Source organism: Periophthalmus magnuspinnatus, chromosome 10 (genome assembly GCF_009829125.3).
Source record: "Periophthalmus magnuspinnatus isolate fPerMag1 chromosome 10, fPerMag1.2.pri, whole genome shotgun sequence".
Lineage (NCBI taxonomy): Eukaryota > Metazoa > Chordata > Actinopteri > Gobiiformes > Gobiidae > Periophthalmus > Periophthalmus magnuspinnatus.
In genome coordinates this window covers 33,861,461-33,882,661 of record NC_047135.1, presented here as the reverse complement: position 1 = coordinate 33,882,661, position 21,201 = coordinate 33,861,461, and the positions used below count along the sequence as shown (strand labels likewise).

At 43.1% G+C, this 21,201-nt stretch overlaps 1 protein-coding gene across 4 annotated transcripts in view; it reads left to right on the top strand.

Annotated features, from left to right (window-relative positions):
• unc5a (unc-5 netrin receptor A) overlaps positions 1 to 21,201 on the top strand; it is a 195,830-nt gene that overhangs the window by 94,002 nt on the left and 80,627 nt on the right. For all 4 annotated transcript variants that reach the window (XM_055224847.1, XM_055224845.1, XM_055224846.1 and 1 more), the window contains exon 2: positions 9,674 to 9,889. In XM_055224847.1, coding sequence (XP_055080822.1) covers positions 9,674 to 9,889 — 216 coding nt within the window. The remainder of the gene's footprint in view (positions 1 to 9,673; positions 9,890 to 21,201) is intronic.

The window sequence follows — 21,201 nt, the reverse complement described above, 5'->3', positions numbered from 1 at the left end:
GGCACCGCATGACTTTCCGTTTTGAGGAGCAGCTTAATCCATTATATATATATAGCCCTGTTGTTTCCCCGTGTGCGCCTCCTCGGTCTGTGTGTGTTTGCCGAACGCAGATGTGTATTGACAGAGGAGTGTGTGGTGCTGGAGGAAGGTTGTTGTCTCTTTGAAAAATGTATTCAGAATCCCAGGCATGTGCTGCATTTGTCATATGGGGACAAACGTACATCAGTCTGCTGCTGCGGCGGTGTGTACGACGGCGAACGCCACACGCCCGGCTCTCCTGTCTCCATTTTCTTTACTTAATGTTGACACGGGTTTATTGATGGTTCCTTCAGTCGCTCTTGAAAAATGCACTTTTAACTCTATAATTTGTCTAGCACGTTTCCAGTTGGTACTTAAGTAAAAGTTAAATATCTGACTCTTAAACGTGGATTACATAATTCAGTTACAGGTGGTTTTATTGGAAAAAACAAATGCTGAAAATGACGTATTCTTGGTTTACAGATCTCGGCATTGTTTCATCGCCTGTTGCCTCGACGCAGATGGACAAATACCCATAGACTGTATAGATAAATGGACATAGCTAACCTGCTAGCGCCGCGTTCTAAATACGGCGTGATCCACTCCAATTCACTTTACGATGAAAAACTGTGTATCTGCCGCCGTCAGACTCATCGTTTTGTTCTTAAAATGTTCGTATTAACCCGCTTTTCACGATCCTGGTGTTTTTATTTCGCTTTTTTGTCCGTAAAAATCCTGATCGTAACATTAACAACAGACAAATCATCCTTTCGCCAGCGTTGCAAGCAGAAAGGGGCGTTACCTTCAACAGCCTCGCTCCGGATTGGCTCTTCGGTTGCTATGATGCTCGTAGTCGTAACCCGTCTCCAGATTCGCCGCTTTAACTGCTCTAGACTCGACGAGCGTCATGTGACTGGAGCTGAACGCCGCGGGAGACGCCGTGCTCAATTAGTCCACGTCTTTATACGGTTTTATACGGAGTTAATGCCATACAGTGGAACATTCCAGGCAAAGCAGAGACAATACAGACTAGCAGGTGCACGGTGGACCTTCAGACTCGCATACTTAAGAGATTTTTTTTCAGTATTTGTCCAAATTGCGTGAGGTCAAACTCGAACACGAACAGCAGCTAAACAGGAAATGGCGTAATATTCCGGACAGCGGTTTTTAACGGAATTTGCGAGGGTCTCGTACGGCGCCGATGATGTCGTAAAACTCTTGTTACGGCTGCTCTTCATCACCGCGATGTAAATGAAGCCCAGTGATTGCTCAATGATGCCTCGCTTTGGGGACCTGGATGTGTTTGTTTCACGAGGAAGAAACACAGAGGGGTTTATTCTCTCTGTGGGGTTTATTCTCTCTGTGGGGTTTATTCTCTCTGTGGGTAAAGTCTTCTCCCCATCGACTGCTGTTCTGCCCTCAAACTATTTTAGAACGTTTGAGCAAATTAATGTAGTGTAGCAGGAAGAGCAGAGAAAATATGTAGCGTTTTATTTATTTTTATGTTGTTTTAAACTTGATTTGTTAAACTTAAGGGCATCAAAACTAATATCTCTACAAAATTAACGACGGATGGCTCAAAAGAACGATTTGGAATGTGTTTTTTTTGCACATTTTGAGACGAGAACCAAGGATAACCTCCCCCTCCCTCGAAGTACAAATGTCTAGGTTCAAATGTATGTTTTTTGTCAAATATTCCGCACTCACTTTCCAGTTTATTTTGTGTTGAAGTGATACAGTTGGAAGCATCAAAGCAAAAAAATCATTATAAAATATTGAAGATGGATGGTAATAAAATATGTCTTCAAAGCTGCTGCACTTAAATCCCGGCAGATTTTTTAAAAAACGCAGGCAGATTTGGTTACGCGCTTTTACTGGAAAACACTTTTTTGAGTAAATGTTGTTTTTTTCTTGTAAAGTAACAGTGTCTTTCTGAGCACATGGTGGTCCTGTGGAGGTGGTCGGTCGCGGCTCTGGTGAGAGACGTGGTCATCGGGACAGACGAGACCCCCGCAGGCGTGACCCAGGCCCCGCGGAGCTCTGCGGGCTCATGGGTCAACGCACTGACAGCTGCTGGGCCCTTGTTACGCCCCTGTCCCCCCCGTCAAGGCTGCGTGGGGCGGTTACTCATCGCATTCTGGGGACTAAAATCTGTAGAAAAGTCCAGATACGATTAGGATTTAAGTTAAAGTCTGGATCAGTCTATGTGTCTATAACATATGTCGTTGTGTGAGTGAGTTTTGGAGGTCTCCCAACAGAACATGGGCTGCAGAAAATGTTACAAAATCGAAGACGACAAAAGCGAAAATGTGGGATTTAGAGTATTTTTGAGATATTTCTTAAAGCGTCCATATTACACCATTTTCTGATCTATGTTCTAATGTCGTTTCCTGATCACAAACTGAGCTGGAGTTGTGTTTTGTTTCACTCGTACATGTTTAACGCATAAATCCTCCATGTTTTTAGGTTCTCTCAAACTGAAAACACTCAGTTCCACCTGGTGATGTCATCATGTGGTGATACGGGAAGTGCTCTACTGTGTTTTTAAACTCCACACACCTTCATTTCTAGAATCAATTGGATCGTTTCAGACCTGAACAGAACAAGAAGTAAAAAGTAAGTGGAGATACAGACTCAAACATGTGCGAATGAAACAAAACACAACTCCAGGTCTGTTTTTGAGGAGGAAACGACATTATAATCGGACTTAAAGCTACAAGAGTCCATTTTGCGCTGTATAGGAGCTTTAATACACCTCGCAAATGCATACACTTTCATTTGGCGTCTTCATTTGCCTCTTGCCGCACAGAGCCATAATGATTTTCACTTAAAGCCTTCCTTGGACCGCAGGTTTCATCAAGCTGCATTACTCTCCGTGTTGCGGTAGAGGTCATCAACTGTAGAAAAGCGCGATTTAACAGGATCTGAGACGCTATAAGTGCATTTGTGTGATTTAGATTGCCTTGCGCTGCTACGAAACGCATTAAACACACCACGCATACACTTTCAATTAGCATCCTCACTGGCCTATGATCAACAAGGGACGCATTCACTCTCTGCCTGTGTGTACACAATGATCTGGCAATGGGCTCCAATGCATCTGACAATTAATTGCAGCCAATCACATCCAGCACTACCCAAGCAGAGCCATAGTGCTGTGTTGTGTCTATTTGATTTGTGCACTGACCCAGAAGGAGCTTGTTAGGGCCCGATGCTGCGCGCGTGTTCACATTGACTTTGAAGTACACCATTGTGACAATAATCTAAGCCAATTTACAACACATCAGCCCTCCATTATGGCGGTGATATAAAGCCGCGTGCGTGACTAGAATGCTCCGCCTGTAAACTCGCAATTTACTCCCCCTAAAGAAATTACATGTTTAACCTCATTAACCTCCAGAGACGGCGGTAAAACGGGAGGCTAACCTCACCTCGTGTGACGGTGAGCGCACGCAAACTGATGGGAAAGCTCGTCGGAAGTCGTTGGATGTGACCGGCGGACGTGAGGAAGAAGCGGAGGTGTAAACAGTGAAAAAAGCTACATTTTAGAGCGATTTGTCATTTTTAAGTAGATTTAGGTCTGAATGTGACTGTAGTGAGTGAGTGTGACGTCACCCGCAGCGCTCGGCTTCAGTCAAATGAAGCTAGCTCGTGGAGGCTAGCAGTTACAGCGGCTAATTTGGAGTCGAGTTCCCCATTTGGAATTCCGACCACGAGTATCATAGCAACCAAAGAGCCAATCCGGATCGAGGATGACGAAGTTAACGCTCCTTCCCATCCAGCTGGTTTAGCACGGATCGGGCGCTTAGCAACACTGTCAATCAAACCTGCTGCTAACGCTTGTGTTCGCGACCTTGAAGAAAGAAGACGCCTGATTCGTCTGTTATTAATGTTTATATTTTCATTTACAGACACAATAGTGAAATAAAAACACCAGGATCATGTAGAGCGGGTTAGTATGAACATTTAAGACAGAAAAAAACTAAAACGCGCCCAATTTCACTTCCTATTTAAAACGCGGCGGCTAGCAGGTTAGCTACGTCCATTTATATATACACGCTATAAATGTGACTTGTAATTAAGCGCATTTTTATGTTTTAATAATACTTTTAATTTGTACTTTCCTGGTCTAGGGTTTTCCACTAATTTGTCTCGTAAAAAAGTCGTTGCCGTGAATGTTCCACAGTATGGCATACACATACGTGGTGGCGTCAGCGGCTTGTCTCCGTACACCTTTTCGTGTAACGAGCGAAACTGTGACCGCTTTGAGATGATTAACCCGCAGGTGCGAGTTAAGCCCCGCCCACTGAGTCTGAGATACGCAGGAAGTGCAGGGAGAGTACACGGAGGTCAGCGCGGCAGGGCTAATGACTGCGCTAGCTAACTTAGGAACCGCTCTATTAGTAGAAACCCTGTCATTAGACCAGTGCACTCCACCGGCGCCCTGACCCGCAGGTGCCACCCTGTTTGTTAGCGGCGTTTATTCAATGCAATTATACCGGCCGTTTCAGATGAGCTACGAGACGCCGTTTCAGAAGCAGCGCGGATCGGTTTGGAGTCGACAAACACGAACGCTGTCCTTTTAAACCAATTTTAGAAAGTTGAATTAAAATGTACCTTCCTAACTACCTGGCCTACCTGTAATTTAAAATCCAAGTATTAAAAATGTGCAAATAACAACATTTTCTATAAAACAAAATAAATAAATACTTGTTTTTATTTAAAGTGGGTGTAACGGCGCTATTTTCTGATCTGTTAATGTTGTAATGTTGTTTCCTCATCGCAACACACATTTTTTAACGCACAAACCCTGCATATTTAGGCTGAGTTCTTCTCCTAAACAGAAAACACTCTCTCCCACCTTGTGATGTCATCATGTGGTAATACAGGAAGTGCTCCGCTGCGTTTTTAAACTCCACACACCTTCGTTTCTAGAATCATTTGGATCATTTCAGACCTGGAATTGCCAATATCTACTGAACAAAAGGTAAAAGGAGCTGTTAAACTACCACTTCATGACATCACAAGGTGGAACAGAGCGTTTTGAACTTTGTAGATGTACACATAATATTAAAGTGATACTCAAACACGTTTTTTGAGGAGGAAACTGCATTATAACACGGCTTAAACTTCACAAGAGTCAAATTTGCGTAATATAGGAGCTTTTAAAGTGAAAAAAAAACCACTTTCACCGTATAAAGAATGAAGGTAATGTATATTAGTCCAAAAAAAATATTATTGCAACTTCAAGTAATCCGTTCTGAATATTACAATAGATTTACTTTTGTGTGTACCATTTATCCCAGGAGTAATCGTAAGTCATTACCGCGGCGGTTGCGAGGGTGAGACCGCGCGGCGCTGAAGGCTTTAAATCATGTCAGTGTTGTTGTGAATAGCGCGCTGCCACATTAATGACACTTTCATTTCTGCCTATGAGAAAACGTGTTTGGAAAATGGGCAGAAAAAGCCAAAGTGTCAGCGGGTGATGTATGCCTTTCATCGGACACAGAACATTTAGTTTTCATTAAGAGTTAAACATGTACACGAAACATTAATGGGCTTGAGCGGCAGCAGCAGCAGCGGCGCGTCTGGGCTGTATCTCATTCTGATAGATTAGCGAGAGAAGAAGAGGAAGAAGAGGAAGAGGAGGAGGAGAAGAGATGCGTTTGTGTAATGTGTAGTGGGGGAGGCGCCGCACCAGATAATGTCTTTATCCACTGTTGGTGTTTATGACGCTAGGTAATTTTATCTGTGACCGGGGCACGAGGGCGAGCGAGCGTGGACGAAGCAGAGGAGAGGGAGGTCAGAGCAGAACTGTTTCATCAGGAGGGGAGAGGAGTGATGGAAACGACTGCTAATGTCCTCTCCGACTGCCGTATTGGATTTAGGGCAGTGTATTAATATGACACTGCTTTAAAGGGGTTTATTTTGGGCTTTTTCCCTCCTCCCCCGAGTGTTAGTGCGAGGAAAAAAAAGGAGATTTCCTCTAGTCTCCTCCGATTCTGTCTTTACGTACTGTCCCAGTGTCGTGACGTGTTACGTTTGTGGAGAGTTTCTGTTCTGATCTGATGTAAATGATTCATCTGGACTAGGGCCACGATGCAAAAAAATGACACGTGATTTCAACACCAAGTTATAGACTCAAGCGAATCATGATTTTGATACCACATTGATAATAAAAACATTAAAAAAGTACAAATTCTCTCATATGTTTTCTGTTATAGCACTTGTTAAAATGAGTATGTTGTTTCAGTACTACTTTTAGCATCGATTAATATCAGAGCATCATCCGTATTTGTTCACAGTCTTAATCTGGACTGTTTATTCTTTAACATATTATATAAATCCACAGTCTTGTCTCTTTTTGAATGGAAAAAAAAACATTTACCCTGTTCATGGGTTTCAACTTCCTGTTAAAGACGACATCTTGAGGACTTTTCACCTGTCGAATGATAGAATATTTAGATTTAAATGGTTAATTGCTATGGAGATTGGCAAAAACATGGCAAAAAAATCACACAAATTCAACACCAAGTTATAGGTTTAAGCGAATCATGATTCTGATACCACATTGATAATAAAAACAAACATTAAGGAAGTACAAATTCTCTCATAGGTTTTCCATGATCGTACTTGTTAAAATGAGTATGTTGTTTCAGTACTAGTTTTAGCATCGATTAATATCAGAGTATAATCCATATTTGTTCACAATCTTAATCTGGACTGTTTATTCTTTAACATATTATATAAATCTACAGTTATTCTTGTCTCTTTTTGAATGGAAAAAAAAACATTTACCCTGTTCTTCCTGTTAAAGACGACATCTTGAGGACTTTTCACCCGTCAAATGATAGAATATTTAGATTTAAGTGGTTAATTTCAATGGCGAAAGTCCATTATTCTGAAACCCACACACAAAAGTCTCATTGACCTCATTTTAAAAACCGTATTTGTTAAAAACCTGTCCACGATTTCCTTATTGCATGACATTTTCAGATAAAATATAACTTGGTGAACAATGCGTTTGTTTGTAGCTCTATTTGCCTATTTTTTTCTTCATGTACAAGAAACTGTAAATAGTAGCACTGTCCCCCTGAAGGACGGTTTCTTCTGCCAATGCCTCCTCCACATCAGATACTCGTCCTGCATCCATCCTCCCAGCCTCAGAGTGAAGAAAGCCCGATAGTGTCCTGTCAGTTGCGTGTAACCTCACCGCTTCTGTCCCTGTCTCCCTTAATGTGGCTCAAGTCGGGGTTAGCGGAGCCATACGGCACGTCTATGCACAATTTATGGCTGTCGGACTTTCCGCGATGATGGTAAAGAGCTGTGATTAAAAGCTCCGCGGAAGACGTATTCTTGGCTGCCCTTCTGACCTGGCCGAGAGCGCAGTGAACGCCGCAGAGTCCTGTCACCTCCGGCTTTCTCTCTCAGCGCTTTTTTTTACGGCCCAGGCTTAGTTTTCAAAGACGAGGAAGTGTACGTCTCAAAGTTTAACCGCTACGTCAAATCCTAAAACAAAGACATGTCGTTGAACGTGTTAGGAACCTGTTGTCAGCTTTATTTTTTACATTATTCTCTATGTTGTGCCGCCGTGAAACCCCTCACCACACACTTTATACACTTTTCTCGCACTGGCGTTAACATTTTCTCACATTTCTCTCTTGTTTAAACCTTTGTAGATGCAGAACGCTCTTAAAATGGTCTTAAAATGTTCATATTGACCAGCTTTAGGGACCAACCTCGCTCTGGATTGGCTCTTTGGTTGCTATGATACTCGGTCTCAATTCCAAATATGAAACTCGCCTCCAAATTCGCCGCTATAGCCGCTCTAGCCTCGCCGTGGGTGACGTCGCACTCACTCAGTCCACTTCTTTGCGCAGTCTGTGGGACGTAAACTCATAGATAATAACTGTAGTTTAGTTTTTATTCATCGAAACGCACAGATATTGGAATAGCAAAAGCCGCCAACATATTAAAACCATCAAGGCCACTACGCTCAAGTCTTTATTTCTTTGTGCAAAATATTTGAAGAGTTAATTTGCACAAACAGATAAGTGCCATTTGAAAAAAGTCCTGAGAGGCTTGTAGTTTAATCTTAGTATAGGAGGAATATTTTGAAACGCCCAAGTATTTTACTGCTGTCAAAATATTATTCCGTTCCTTCTTGATAAAATCCTCTGCACATTCTTGTCATTGATAATATCTGCAGATGGTAACACAAAGAAAAAACCTTTTGGCAATTTCTCAAAACGGAGATATGTTTTTTTTTTCTGTTTAACTGTTCAATTGTATCATGAAGATATTTCACTTTAATTCATGATGCATCAGTGAAAAAGCGGAGGACACGTAAAAGAGGGACATCTGCTGATCTGACGCACTGTTGAAACTGAGCTGGTCTAGAAGCTGCAGCAGAAGCAACAACGAGCGAGAAATAAGGATGTAAGAAGAAGGAAATAATACAAACTTTGATTAATTTAATGACAGCGACAAAGTGGAGTCATTAAGGACGGAGGAGGACGGGGGAGGACGAGGGAGGGCGGAGGATGATGCGGGAGGACGTGGGAGGGTGAGGGAAGGAGGACGGGGGAGGATGGGAGAGGACACAGGTGGACAGAGGACAAGGGAGGAGGACGGTGGAAGATGCGGGAGGACGGGGGAGGATGCGAGAGGATGGGGGAGGACGGGGAAGGATGTGGGAGGACTGAGGAGGATGGAGGATGATGCGGGAGGATGTGGGAGGGTGAGGGAGGGTGAAGGAGGACAGGGGAGGATGCAGGAGAACTGAGGAGGACGGGGGAGGATGTGGGAGGACGGGGAGGTGGTGCGGGAGGACGAGGGATGATGCGGGATGAAGGGGAGGATGGGGAAGGATGTGGGAGGACTGAGGAGGACGGGGGAGGATGCAGGAGGACGAGGGAGGGTGGAGGATGATGCGGGAGGATGTGGAAGACCGGGAGAGGACACGGGGCGGGAAGATGCAGGAGGACTGAGGAGGACAAGAGAGGATGCAGAAGGACGAGGGAGGGCGGAGAATGATGCGGGAGGATGTGGAAGGCCGGGGGAGGACGCGGGAAGATGCAGGAGGACTGAGGAGGACGGGGGAGGATGCGGGTGGACGAGGGATGATTCGAGAGGAAAGGGAAGGATGTGGGAGGATGAGAGAGGATGCAGGAGGACGAGGGAGGGTGGAGGATAATGCGGGAGGATGTGGAAGACCGGGGGAGGATGGGAGAGGACGCGGGAAGATGCAGGAGGATGCAGGAGGACTGAGGAGGACGGGGGAGGATGCAGGTGGACGAGGGATGATGCGAGAGGACAGGGGAGGACGGGGAAGGATGTGGGATGATGCGAGAGGACGGGGGAGGACTGAAGAGGACGGGAGAGGATGGAGTAAGACGCGCTACAGAACGTTACATCATCCTTGTCTCGCCTTTTCTTCCTGATTAACATTTGTAAATCAGTTGAATTTCCATTTTACTCTCGGCTCAGTTTGTTACTATTGTGTTTCTTCCTTGTGTAAAAATCGTTCGTGCGACTTTGAGGACGGTGCGTTTTATATTTCACTCCTCGCCGTGTGGGTTCAACTCTCAGCTGACAACGTGGAAACTTAAAAGCTTTTTTCCTGACACATTTCTCGTGCTTTTTTCCCCCTAAGGTTCGGAGCACGCCGCCACGTCCACGCTGCCGTCCTCCTTCACAGACCTGTTTCCTCACTTCCTGGTGGAGCCGGAGGACGAGTTCATCGTGAAGAACAAACCTGTGACGCTGACGTGCCGCTCCACCCCCGCCACGCAGATCTACTTTAAGTGTAACGGAGAGTGGGTGCACCAAGACGACCACCTCATCGAGCGCTCGGTGGATCCAAACACAGGTAGGATATGCAAAAACAGACACAGGTAGGATATGCCAAAGAAGCACAGGTAGGAGACACAAAAGAAGCACAAGTAGGACACGTAAACAAGCACAGAAGGGACATGCAAAACAAGCACAGGCAGGATATGCAGAACAGACACAGGTAGGATATGCCAAAGAAGCACAGGTAGGAGACACAAAAGAAGCACAGGTAGGACGCATAAACAAGCACAGAAGGGACACGCAAAACAAGCACAGGCAGGATTTGCAGAACAGACACAGGTAGGACACTGAAAACAAGCACAGGTGGGACACTGAAAACAAGCACAGGTAGGAGACACAAAAGAAGCACAAGTAGGACACATAAACAAGCACAGAAGGGACACGCAAAACAAGCTCAGGTAGGATATGCAAAACAAACACAGGTAGGACATTGAAAACAAGCACAGGTAGGATACGCAAAACAAGCACAGGTAGGATATGCAGAAAAGACACAGGTAGGACATGGGGAACAAGCACAGAAAGGACACGCAAAACAAGCACAGGTAGGATATGCAAAACAAGCATAGGTAGGACACTGAAAACAAGCACAGGTAGCACACTTGAAATAATCACATTTAGGATATTTGAAACAAACAGTGGTAGGACGCTTAAAAGAAACACAGACATTACACCCAAAACACACAGGCAGGACACTGAAAACAAACACAGGTAGGACACTGAAAACAAGCACAGGTAGGACACTAAAAATAATCACATTTAGCACATTTGAAACAAACAGAGGTAGGACACTTAAACACAGATATCATGACACTTAAAACAGACACTGGTAGAACACTCCATACAAGCACAGGTAGGACATTTAAAACAGACACTTCATTTTAATGGAGGAGAAAACAGAAGGTTTAAAGACTCGTGTTAGTGTTCAGTATTATTTATGCACACTCTGCTAGTGTCACTGAACTAAACTGTGGACTTGTGTGTTTGTGATTGACAGATGATGCTCTGAGCTTTTGAAATGCTCCAGTAAAAACTCATTCGAAAAATTCTGAGTGTGGCACAGATTTGAAAATACTTAGACACAGTAAGACATTTTCTCCAAGTCAGTATCAGTTAACTTCATACCAAGCTTTCATCTTTTTAGTTTTTTTTTAACAGAATCTACTAAACCTTTACTTAAGCACTGAATTTAACGCCTGATTCCCTCCCTGACGTTGATTAAACCTTAGATAAACATAAAAACGGACGATAAAAACAAAACAAACCTGGATGGCCATGTGATTATGTGGTCCATCCATCCATTTTTTTTCACTTTTCCGGCGCTGGGTCATGGGGGGCATCAGTCTTAAGCGGGAACGCCCAGACTTCCCTCACCCCAGACCCTTCCTCCCGCCCCCTGAGGCGTTCCCAGCTCAGCCCAGAGACACACACGAGGTTTAATTGCTCTCAGACGTTGTATATTTGCATGTGTGGTTTGCATCGTTGATTTTGTTAAAACACGTCAGACCAGTTCACCATAATAACGATCTCTTACGTTTTTTCCTAGTTTTATATGCCACATTTGAGCGATTTAAACGTTGTACCGAGTGAGTGTAATGTATAGTCTTATTATGTCACATCCGATTCTCTCGACGCCGCTTGTAGACCCTCGTCGTCACCTGTTTAGGACTTTGTTTGCTGCAGATGTGTGGCATGTGCAGCTTCCATAGATGCATTATGTAAAGTGTTTCCGCTCAGAAACTGGGGCTTTATAATTTGCCAGTGATTACCATGCTCCATCAGGCTCTTGGCTCATCCTCCGGCCTGTTTAGGCTGCCAGTCTCATAATAAGCGCATTGGTTTCACTCGCAGAAATCGTCGCCGTCACCTTGGAGACCTGTTTGTTTTCCTCTCGTCTCGTCTGCAATCTTCCGCCTCCGTCATTTCTGTCATAAATACAACATGACACTGATGTGCTGAGATTCTGATGTTCAAACCGGCCCTTTCCTGCTCGGCCCCTGATTAAAAACGAGACACGAGCGGACACGTGCAGCTCGTACGTTTGAGCCTGAAGTTCTATCCGATATTTTCTAGCTGACTAAAAACTTTTAAGACAAATTATTCACGGGTATGTTAACTTAAGTATATTTAAAAGTTTGTATTCTCCACTGCGGACGAAGGATCAAAATTAAAATCTCTTTGCTTCACTTTAGGCAGATTGTGAGACGCCGCACGACCACATGTTTGCGTTGTCGTACATCAGTATATTTTTCCTTTTAGTTTTTAGTGAAAATATTCTCTGTGGATTTAACGGATTTAATTCTGTGGATTTGAAAGAATCACTTAAAATCTGTTGAACAAATCTGTTCAAATCTCCCATGAACTTCCATATCTGTGAACTTCAAGCTGCAATTGTTTTGTTACTGCACTTTATTTGAAAAAGCCAAAGAGGATGAACTATACAAGTGGATTGTATCGATGTTTAAATTCATACTTTTGGGGAGAGACCTTGTGTGAAAAGCATCCTCCAGTTTCTCATAATTTGTCAGGCTCTGGTTCCAGTCGATAAGACATCAGGTCATAAGACATCAGGTCATAAGACATCAGGTCATAAGACATCAGGTCATAAGACATCAGGTCATAAGACATCAGGTCATAAGACATCAGGTCATAAGACATCAGGTCACTAAGGTCTAAACTCAACACCACGATGAAAGTCATGACTTAAACCTGAAAGTCACGACCGGCCTATAGTTAAGATTACTCCACCTGTGTGTAGTCGGGGCCAGTGCACATGTTTATAGTCACAGGTCGCTGTGCGTTTCCAGCTGTAGAAGCAGTTTCACTGTGACACCTCTGACACAGACAGATCATTTAACGCCGCACAGAAAACAAATGGAGGCGGACGGATGAGAAATGTGTTCACTTTGTGTTTGTTTACATGTGAGTTTGACAACCAGCCTCATTCAGTTCCTTCTAATGGATTAATACCACGACTCTACTGGATCATTCACACTAAACTAAAGAACCATTGATGTATCAGGGCAACAGAAGCTACGACCAGGCGCAGCTACGACCTGTCACAGACACGGCTGGTCTTCAGTTGAGCTGCACTCGGCTCTATCTCCAGTCACGTTGGAAGTAGCTGAGCTCGGCCTAAGAGCTGGGACTGACTTAAGACCAGCTGGTGCACTCGACTCCAGAACATTTCCACATATATATTTTTAGTCCACTTTCTTTGGAGGGTCTTGTGAAGTTAGTAGGGCTGGTCCCAGCCCGGCTGGTCCACATGCAGATAACAGATGTGTGGTGTGGACTTTGTGGAGAGGGGCCAGTTTCTGACCAGAGTCTCAGCTCTTCCCATCGATCCCTCAAACACTTGTCTGTTTAATGTCAGCTCTGCCCTCAGGACCGCACTGCGTCTAATCCGCCCGGATACAAACACGTGAGCCTCTTGTGCTAAATCTGACTTGTTGTGCGAGACATGTCCGTGCTCTCACCCGCGCCACGCTGGACTCGGACTCAGACCTGTTGCCAAGCAACCGAGACTTCTGTCACCACACTGATATCAACATCGCACCTCCAGCTGGAGAAATGGGGGTTTGGAGACTTATCCGACTTGACAGGAATTGATTGACAATTTATACCCAGTGCCACAGTGAAATATCACCTTCTCAAAATAGTACTTTTCTATAAAAAAGAACTTTGAGAAATATCCCTCCTAACTCCCACTGACCTCGGCCCAAAACTGCTCTGACTTCACCACAGTTTGTCCTTCAGCAGAAGAAATGCACATACAGAGTGCACATGTTATAAACACATGTTATAAATGTTATAAATGCACATACAGAGTGCACATGTTATAAACACATGTTATAAATGTTATAAATGCACATACAGAGTGCACATGTTATAAACACATGTTATAAATGTTATAAATGCACATACAGAGTGCACATGTTATAAACACATGTTATAAATGTTATAAATGCACATACAGAGTGCACATGTTATAAACACATGTTATAAATGTTATAAATGCACATACAGAGTGGACACATTATCAGCAGTAAACACATGATTTATTTTTGGTCACTGGATCTTCTCAGTTTTGCATTTGTACTTTTTTCATTTATAGCGATTTAGAAAAAGCAGACGGCACAATGTTACGAATGTCAGGCCTTGATTCCAAACATAAATATGTGGAGCTTAGTGAATATCAGTTCTCCGTGTCAGCACCTTTTGATTTGTTTTGTATTGTCACATAAGCGGCATATTTTGTCATAAAAAGATTCAGGAGTTGTCAGAAATGTCACTGAATGAGTTTTCGCACACAACACCATAGAGACGTGTGAGTGACAACCGTGAACATAGACGCTGTGCAGATTCAAGCCCAAGATGAGAATTTCTCAAATTACCTTATGCATTACTACTATTTTAGTCTAATTTACCTCTGGAGATAAAGTTGCCACTCTCAAAACCTATTTATTATCGCCGTGTTAGCTTGACCGTGTGTGTCGGCGCCGTATTTATCAAAAAAAGCGTGAATAAAAACATCTTGTGCGTGTGATTCTACGTTGAGATTAACTCGACAAACGGCTAACTAATCCGCTTCCTCATTATGGACAGAATGATTGGTTTTCTGTTCCTTTTTTATCATTTATGAATCTGAGATGACACAATAAAATGAGCCCGGTGTGTGGTGACCCAGCAGCGCAGAGGCAATATTCGTCCCGCTCCTTTCCAGCCCCTCCCAGCTGACTCGCCGCGCACATCTGAAGCAAAGTAAGTGAGGGCTTTGAATTAATAAGCGATCCAGGACATGTTTCAGTCAGACTGCTCAGTATTCAGGACGGGTCGGCTAAAAAACATGACATGTGGATAACGGGCTGCGGCGGACGTGACCTCTGACCTCTGCAGACAGGTGTGGAGAGGAGGCACGATTCGGGGCTGGAGGACAAGAGCCGAGTGTCTCCTTTGCTCACCTGGACGGCGGAAGAGAAGTGTCATGGCTGTAGAAGCGAGAAGCGCGATAATTAGAATCAATTATAAAGTGGTTTTTCGTTGTTGGATGGTAGATGGTGTCATAATAATAAAAAAAACAAACTTCAAACTCCATTTCAGTTTTACAAAAGGCTCTGGGCTGGTTACACAATGATTTCAACAGGATGATTATAAAAACAGTTTCTTTAATTTTCATGTGCTGTTTTTACTACTTCTGATATAGAGATGAAACTACTTAGCTCAGTAATGATACTTGTTCAAACGAGTATCTACGGTTGTTAGTAGTTATAGTATCAATTAGTATCCGGGGATTGATTTTTATGATAAATTGACTTAATATCTCACTTTTTTGTTGAACTTTGATGCGGGAACTTTTAATACAAGATCTCATGATGGTCCGAGTCTAAAAACTGGACGCGTTAGAACTAAAATTGGAAAAAAAAAGCTTTATTTTTCTTCGCAAAAATGGAATACACTTCAAGGACATGGAAAACTGGATACGCTGGTGCCACTAATTCACTTATAATCTGGTGATAAACGTTTATAATCACACCTGCGCTTGTTTTAAATGTTTTAAATGGACCTGTGCAGTTCTTAGTTTTGTTTGTTTTTTTTGTTTGTATTGTTCTGTATTTTAATATTTTAATTATACTCAAGATCAAAAGTCAAAATTTGTTAAATCCAGACTGATCTCTCTGTGTTTTTTATACAGATCGATGTCGGTCTGGTCCAATCAGATCTGTTTATTATGTGAAACGAAGGAGCTCATTGGTCACCTGTGATTTACAAATAAAATCTAATTAATGTCACTTCAGATTAACTGAGTTTACGCTTACTGATTCTACAGAAAACCGCCATATTTTTCAGTCTCCTGTGAGAGTTTTTCCTTTATTTTTTCCCGATACAGCTGATGATGTGTGTCCCTGATTGGCTAATCCACCTGTCAATCACACACATTTGAAAACGCAGATTCACCGGTGACGTAAAGTGTTAAAGAAGTGTTTTTTTTTCTGGATCACAGGCAGCTGATATTGACCATCCCATTTCTAAAAGAGATTTGAGTAATAATTAGCTTCGAACTTTAACTGTAGACAAATTTATTTTAATATTTGTGATACCATCCATGTTTTATACTTGAATACTCAAACATCCTGGACTATAAACCGGGACGAGGGGGCTTTTTTACTCTCACACACCTGAAATACTTTCCTGAAGAAGTTGAACTGCAGATGGCGCTGTCGTCCTAAGCGCCAAAACCTGTTCGAATCACCTGGAAGAGCACGAATGAGCAGTCCAAAATAATCATTAAAACGTCCATTTTCTCGTTTTCTTTAGCGGTCTAAGGTGACGCGGATTACGTTTTTCTTTGGGGAATAACCGGGACGATCCTGTTTGGAAGTCACTCTCTTCAGAAGCTACTTTGAACACGAAAAGGGGTCGGGATGTCACGATTTGTCCTTCCTCTCTCGGTATCAATGTCCACCATCGATCCATGCTCCAGAGTCTATCGGTTCCCATTACCTGTCCTCAGTAACTTATCTCAATTGTTACGGTGCGGCTGCCTCCCGATCCCCCGTCCCGCCCTATAGCGCCGTCCCGGGTCATCCCTTATACACGGCAGAGGAAGGTGTCATGTGGCAGCCCCTAATAAAGACGTATCCCCCTCCAGCAGATCAATACTGACAGTGTGTTTGCATAGATTAGGTGATTCTCCCAGTCTATGATTTTTCCATGATGAGGGGAAGGAAGAGCATTGTCATACGGACCAGACTGATTTGATTGTGTTTGCATTTCATCTGGCAGCATTGACGGAAGTGATTTGGATCGGTACGGTTCATTGTCGCCCCTGCAGCGGACCCTCTCAGGTGGAAAATACATGCATTTCAAATTCCTCTTTCAATAAACCAGCAGCAAGAGCCTTATAAAGAGCGCCGGGGAAGATACGCGTTTTCACTGTTGATTGAAATCGTTGTCAACAATGAAAACGAGGAGTGAAGGGGGCGAGAACCGAGCGATGCACCTCAATCCTTCAGCTCGCCGTTTGGTAATTTACAGTGAAATGGCGTGAATCTATAATCTGTTTATAGGTCCGCGTCATCTCTGCTCGCACGTATGGCGTCGAATAGGCAGCACCGTCGCTAGTCCGATCTAATATGTGGGTTTTTGTTGTGTTATTTATTAAAAAGGCGATGTAATCTTTAAAACGAGATATAAAAGACTGGAGAGTTTCGTTTGTGTTTGCACAGCCCGGCTACTGACTTCTAAATAGAGATCGTTCGAAGCTTTTCAACGTTATTATTAAGTGATGGCACAGTTTAGAATCAACAAAAGTGTTCGGGAAAAAGTGCAGTTTGTTATAGTGAGAAATGTCGCCCTGTTGGTGAAATATAACACACAAATTGTAATAGTCCATGTAAGTAAATGGATGGATGGATGGACGTTTCATGTAGATACTCTTTTTCTTTTGTTTCCTCTGAGTTAAACGCACACGCATCTCCCGTCCATGGCCTTGCCGCTCGACGTATGACATTCTATCTCTCTCACCTTGTGAACAGATCTAATAATGTGTTATGATAGTGGGGCCTAACCCGGGCGCTCCCTCCGGACTCCACTGGTTTGTAGAAAATATGTTGTGTGTGATGGGGGCCGCTCCCGGCTCATAATGATGACATATTTAATTTGTGAGCCCAGACTGGATTTACTGGGCTTATGTGAAAGAGTCTCTAACCTTTGCTTTTAATACCTCAGTATTTTCTATGGCATTAGCCTGAGCTCTCCATTCTCACCATCACCTTTTTATTTATGTGTATTTAGAGAATAAAAAACATGGGGTTTGTTCATCAATAATGCAAATGAGCAGCTTGATCCTTTTGGAGGACGTGACTGTGTATAATAGCATTGATTGTGAATAATGCCACGTGGTCATTATGCTGTTTTCCAGCACGTACATGTGTCTTTAAATATGAATTAGTGATTTATGTTGGACAAGTGTCTAGTAATAATTAAAAATCCATATCTACTGTGCATGGAATGTGTTTTCTGAAATATTTCGGTAGATAGAAGCAGTAGTTTTTGCGACGGTGGCATTTAAAGGTCTATATTTTATAATCCATCACTGACAGAAATTGTTATGAACTATTCACGATAAGTTTTTCGTGTGTATTTTGTTCTTTTGGTTGTGTGTCTATGGCATGATGTGTTCTCCGTAAAACAGCTAATGGCGTCCCACTGTTCAGAGCCACTTTGCGAGTAAAATTCCGAGCTAATTGTGGAATTGAGATTATAGACATTTTATAGTTTCCAACATTCCCATAATTTGAGAGTTGAGTTGCTCTGAGGCCCACAACTGTAATTAAACGTGATCGTTAATGGAATATTGAGGAGCTGTGAGGCTGCAATTTCGCCCAAACCTGATAGGCCCTGGAGTGTGGATCTAATGAGCAGCCGGAAACAGGAGAATCAAGCTGAGGGACAATATAGTCCTAAATGAACGCAATGGCCTTGTACCACCTGCTCCGCATCGATCAGCGGCCAAGGGGACTAATTGATAATGCATTATTAGCTGCCTATCCATAATGGGACTTGTATTTCATTCTGCCCTTGATTATGGAGCGGGCGGGATGGAGGGGGGGAAGGATTTGGCATTCAGACCCCAAAAAGCAGATGGTAAGGTGAATTGTTCCTGTGCCACATCTGCCAGTGTGTTCTATTAGGCGTATTCAGAGGCAGGGTGGACCGCAGCCCCTGACCCGGTCTAAAAGCAGAGCGGACGCCTGGGTAAAGCCCGAGTCAGCCCCGCTTTAATTGCAGCTTCTGTTTGTCTGGCCTTGAGACAACAGTGGTGCGTTCGGGGGCAGTGGGGAAGAGAAGAAGTGCGGAGTCGTCAGAATGAAGCAGGTGTGTAGATCGGGCTCGTGGACTTACCTGTGGCTTCCGTCGGTTTATCTGCGGTGACTAGATCTGTTTACGGGGTATCTTTGAGGCGGTTATCCCAGTAGACGACGATATATATATTGAAACTACTTTTATACCTTGAATTAAGATTTAAATAATGCAAGATAATCCGAGTAAAACATTTTAAATAGTTTTTTTTTTTTAAGACATGAGCTGCAAACATAGACTGTGTATAAATGAACATGGCTAACCTGCTAGCTACTGCGCTCCAAACAGGAAGTGAGCATTTTCCCAGGTCCAGCTCCATCGATTCTGGCTCCAATTCACTTTACACTGAAAAACTGTGGCCACTCTCTCTTTAAAAACTTTCGCATTAACCCAATTTTAGCCGCAAATCAGGCAAATCAGGCAAATCAGGCGCCTTTTTTCCCTGAGTTCGCTCCGTTTAGCGTTAGCAACATGTTTGATTGACAGCGTTGCTAAGCTAAACTCTCTGCTAAACCATCGGTGCAAGCGGGAAGGGGCGTTACCTTCGACAGCCTCGCTCTGGATTGGCTCTTTGGTTGCTATGATACTCACGGTCACAAATCGGCCCCTATAACTGCTAAACTCGTCGACCGTCACGCTCTCTTAGGTCACTTCTGTATTTAATCTATGGCTGCAACAAATAAATAACAGACAAAAGGAACTTATTCACCTCCACAGCTCAAACCTTATTATAACAAAAAATGCCCCAAAGCTCTGAGGGTGAAAATGTTGCCAATTAATCACAACTAATTGTTTATTGAGACGCCAACTCGTTTAGTAATCGAAGACTAATTACCAGAGCGACACAGACTCCAGAACATGCACAAAGACAGAAGGAGTTTTATTACTGAAACAGAGAAAAAAAGTCCATCAAACTTGCACAGGAAACGAGTAGAATTTAGAATTACGGGGGAAAGGCTTATTTTGTCTGCAAATGTGCACCTCAAGCAGCATCACTTTAGCGTCACCTGGGTCAAGTTTCATTTATTTATGTGTCTTTTTTATTTATGTGTCTTTATTTCTACGGTGAGAGCACTTAGACGCTCTTTTTTATGGTCGCCTTGTTCAAATATAGAAAAAAATACAAACAAAAACCAAACAAGTAGCGTTTTAAAACATTAAAAACAGGAGCAGGTGTGAGTATAAAAGCTTGTTACCAGATTATGAAGTTGAATTTGTGGCACTAAAGTCTCTAGTTTTTCTTGTCCTTGAAATATTTTCCATTTTTGCGAAGTAAAAACAGCCAAAAGCCCTTTTTTTTTTTTTTCCCTGTCAGTTTTGGTGCGGTCCGTCACGTGATCTTGTATTAAAAGTTCCCGTATCGATGATTAACAAAAAAACGTGAGATGTAATTAAAAAGATTGCTGATTGGAGGAGCTGGAGGAAGTGTCTGGGGTCAAGGAAGTCTGGGAGTCCCCGTCTTAGAAAAGAAAATAAACTACTGATTGATAAGCAGTAAAATAATTAGTTGGAGCTGTGCATCAGTCGGAAAATACGCAGAATATTGTGTCGAAAACAACTGGTGCAGTGTTATCCGTTTGACTTTCGGCTGCACAGGGAGTTGAGTCGTACATTTGTGACTTTGACTTGAGTTTGCACTTAAAGTACTTTGCGGTGACATGACTTATACTTGTATTCACTCTCGTTTTCCTCTTCCCTGCCTCTTCCTCTTCGCCGGACCAGCTTATGTTATTATTGTTATTACCCTTCCACATCGACTTGTTCCTCGGTGTTGGTCTTGACATTTAGAAATAATGAATTTCAAAATTAACAGCAATTAGTGGAACAAAGGTGGTTTAAAAAATGATAATTGCCATTTGTCATCCCGGTCTCCCACGCACACGCTCCCTGCGGCTCGGGGCCTCTCGCAGCCGCTCTCTGCTGCTGCTGCTGGAAAATCCGTTTCTCAGACGCACAATGGAATGACCTTGTTGAAGTTGGAAGTATTCTGGAGTTTCCGTGGATCCTTCGGGTTACTTCAGTTCAATCTGTTTACTCTGACAATTCAATTCAAGTTTATTTCTGTAGCACGTTTAAAAAGAAATGCTTCAGCTGACCAAAGCGCTGCAGATAAAAGTCAACACAAAACAGGAAAAAGAACAATGAAACACCAAGAGATCCTGTGTAGCTGGTGTTAAATGCCAGGGAGAAGAGGATCCGACAGGCAGAGGGCGCTGTTCCGTAGTCTGGACGCTCTAGGGCTCCCTCAGATAAAAACAACCCATAAAGTCGCACATTTAAAACCCTTGTGTCGTCCTGGGGTAATTTATGACCCCAAAAAATAAGTCACTCGCAGCAGAACTTTGACATTTCTTCATCAAATAGGTTGAAAATTGGGCCACTTGAAAAAAAATGTTGATTGTACAATGAGAACTGGCTGATAAATAAGTTACGTTAAAGTTCAATTTGACCCCAGTTTGTTTCTCT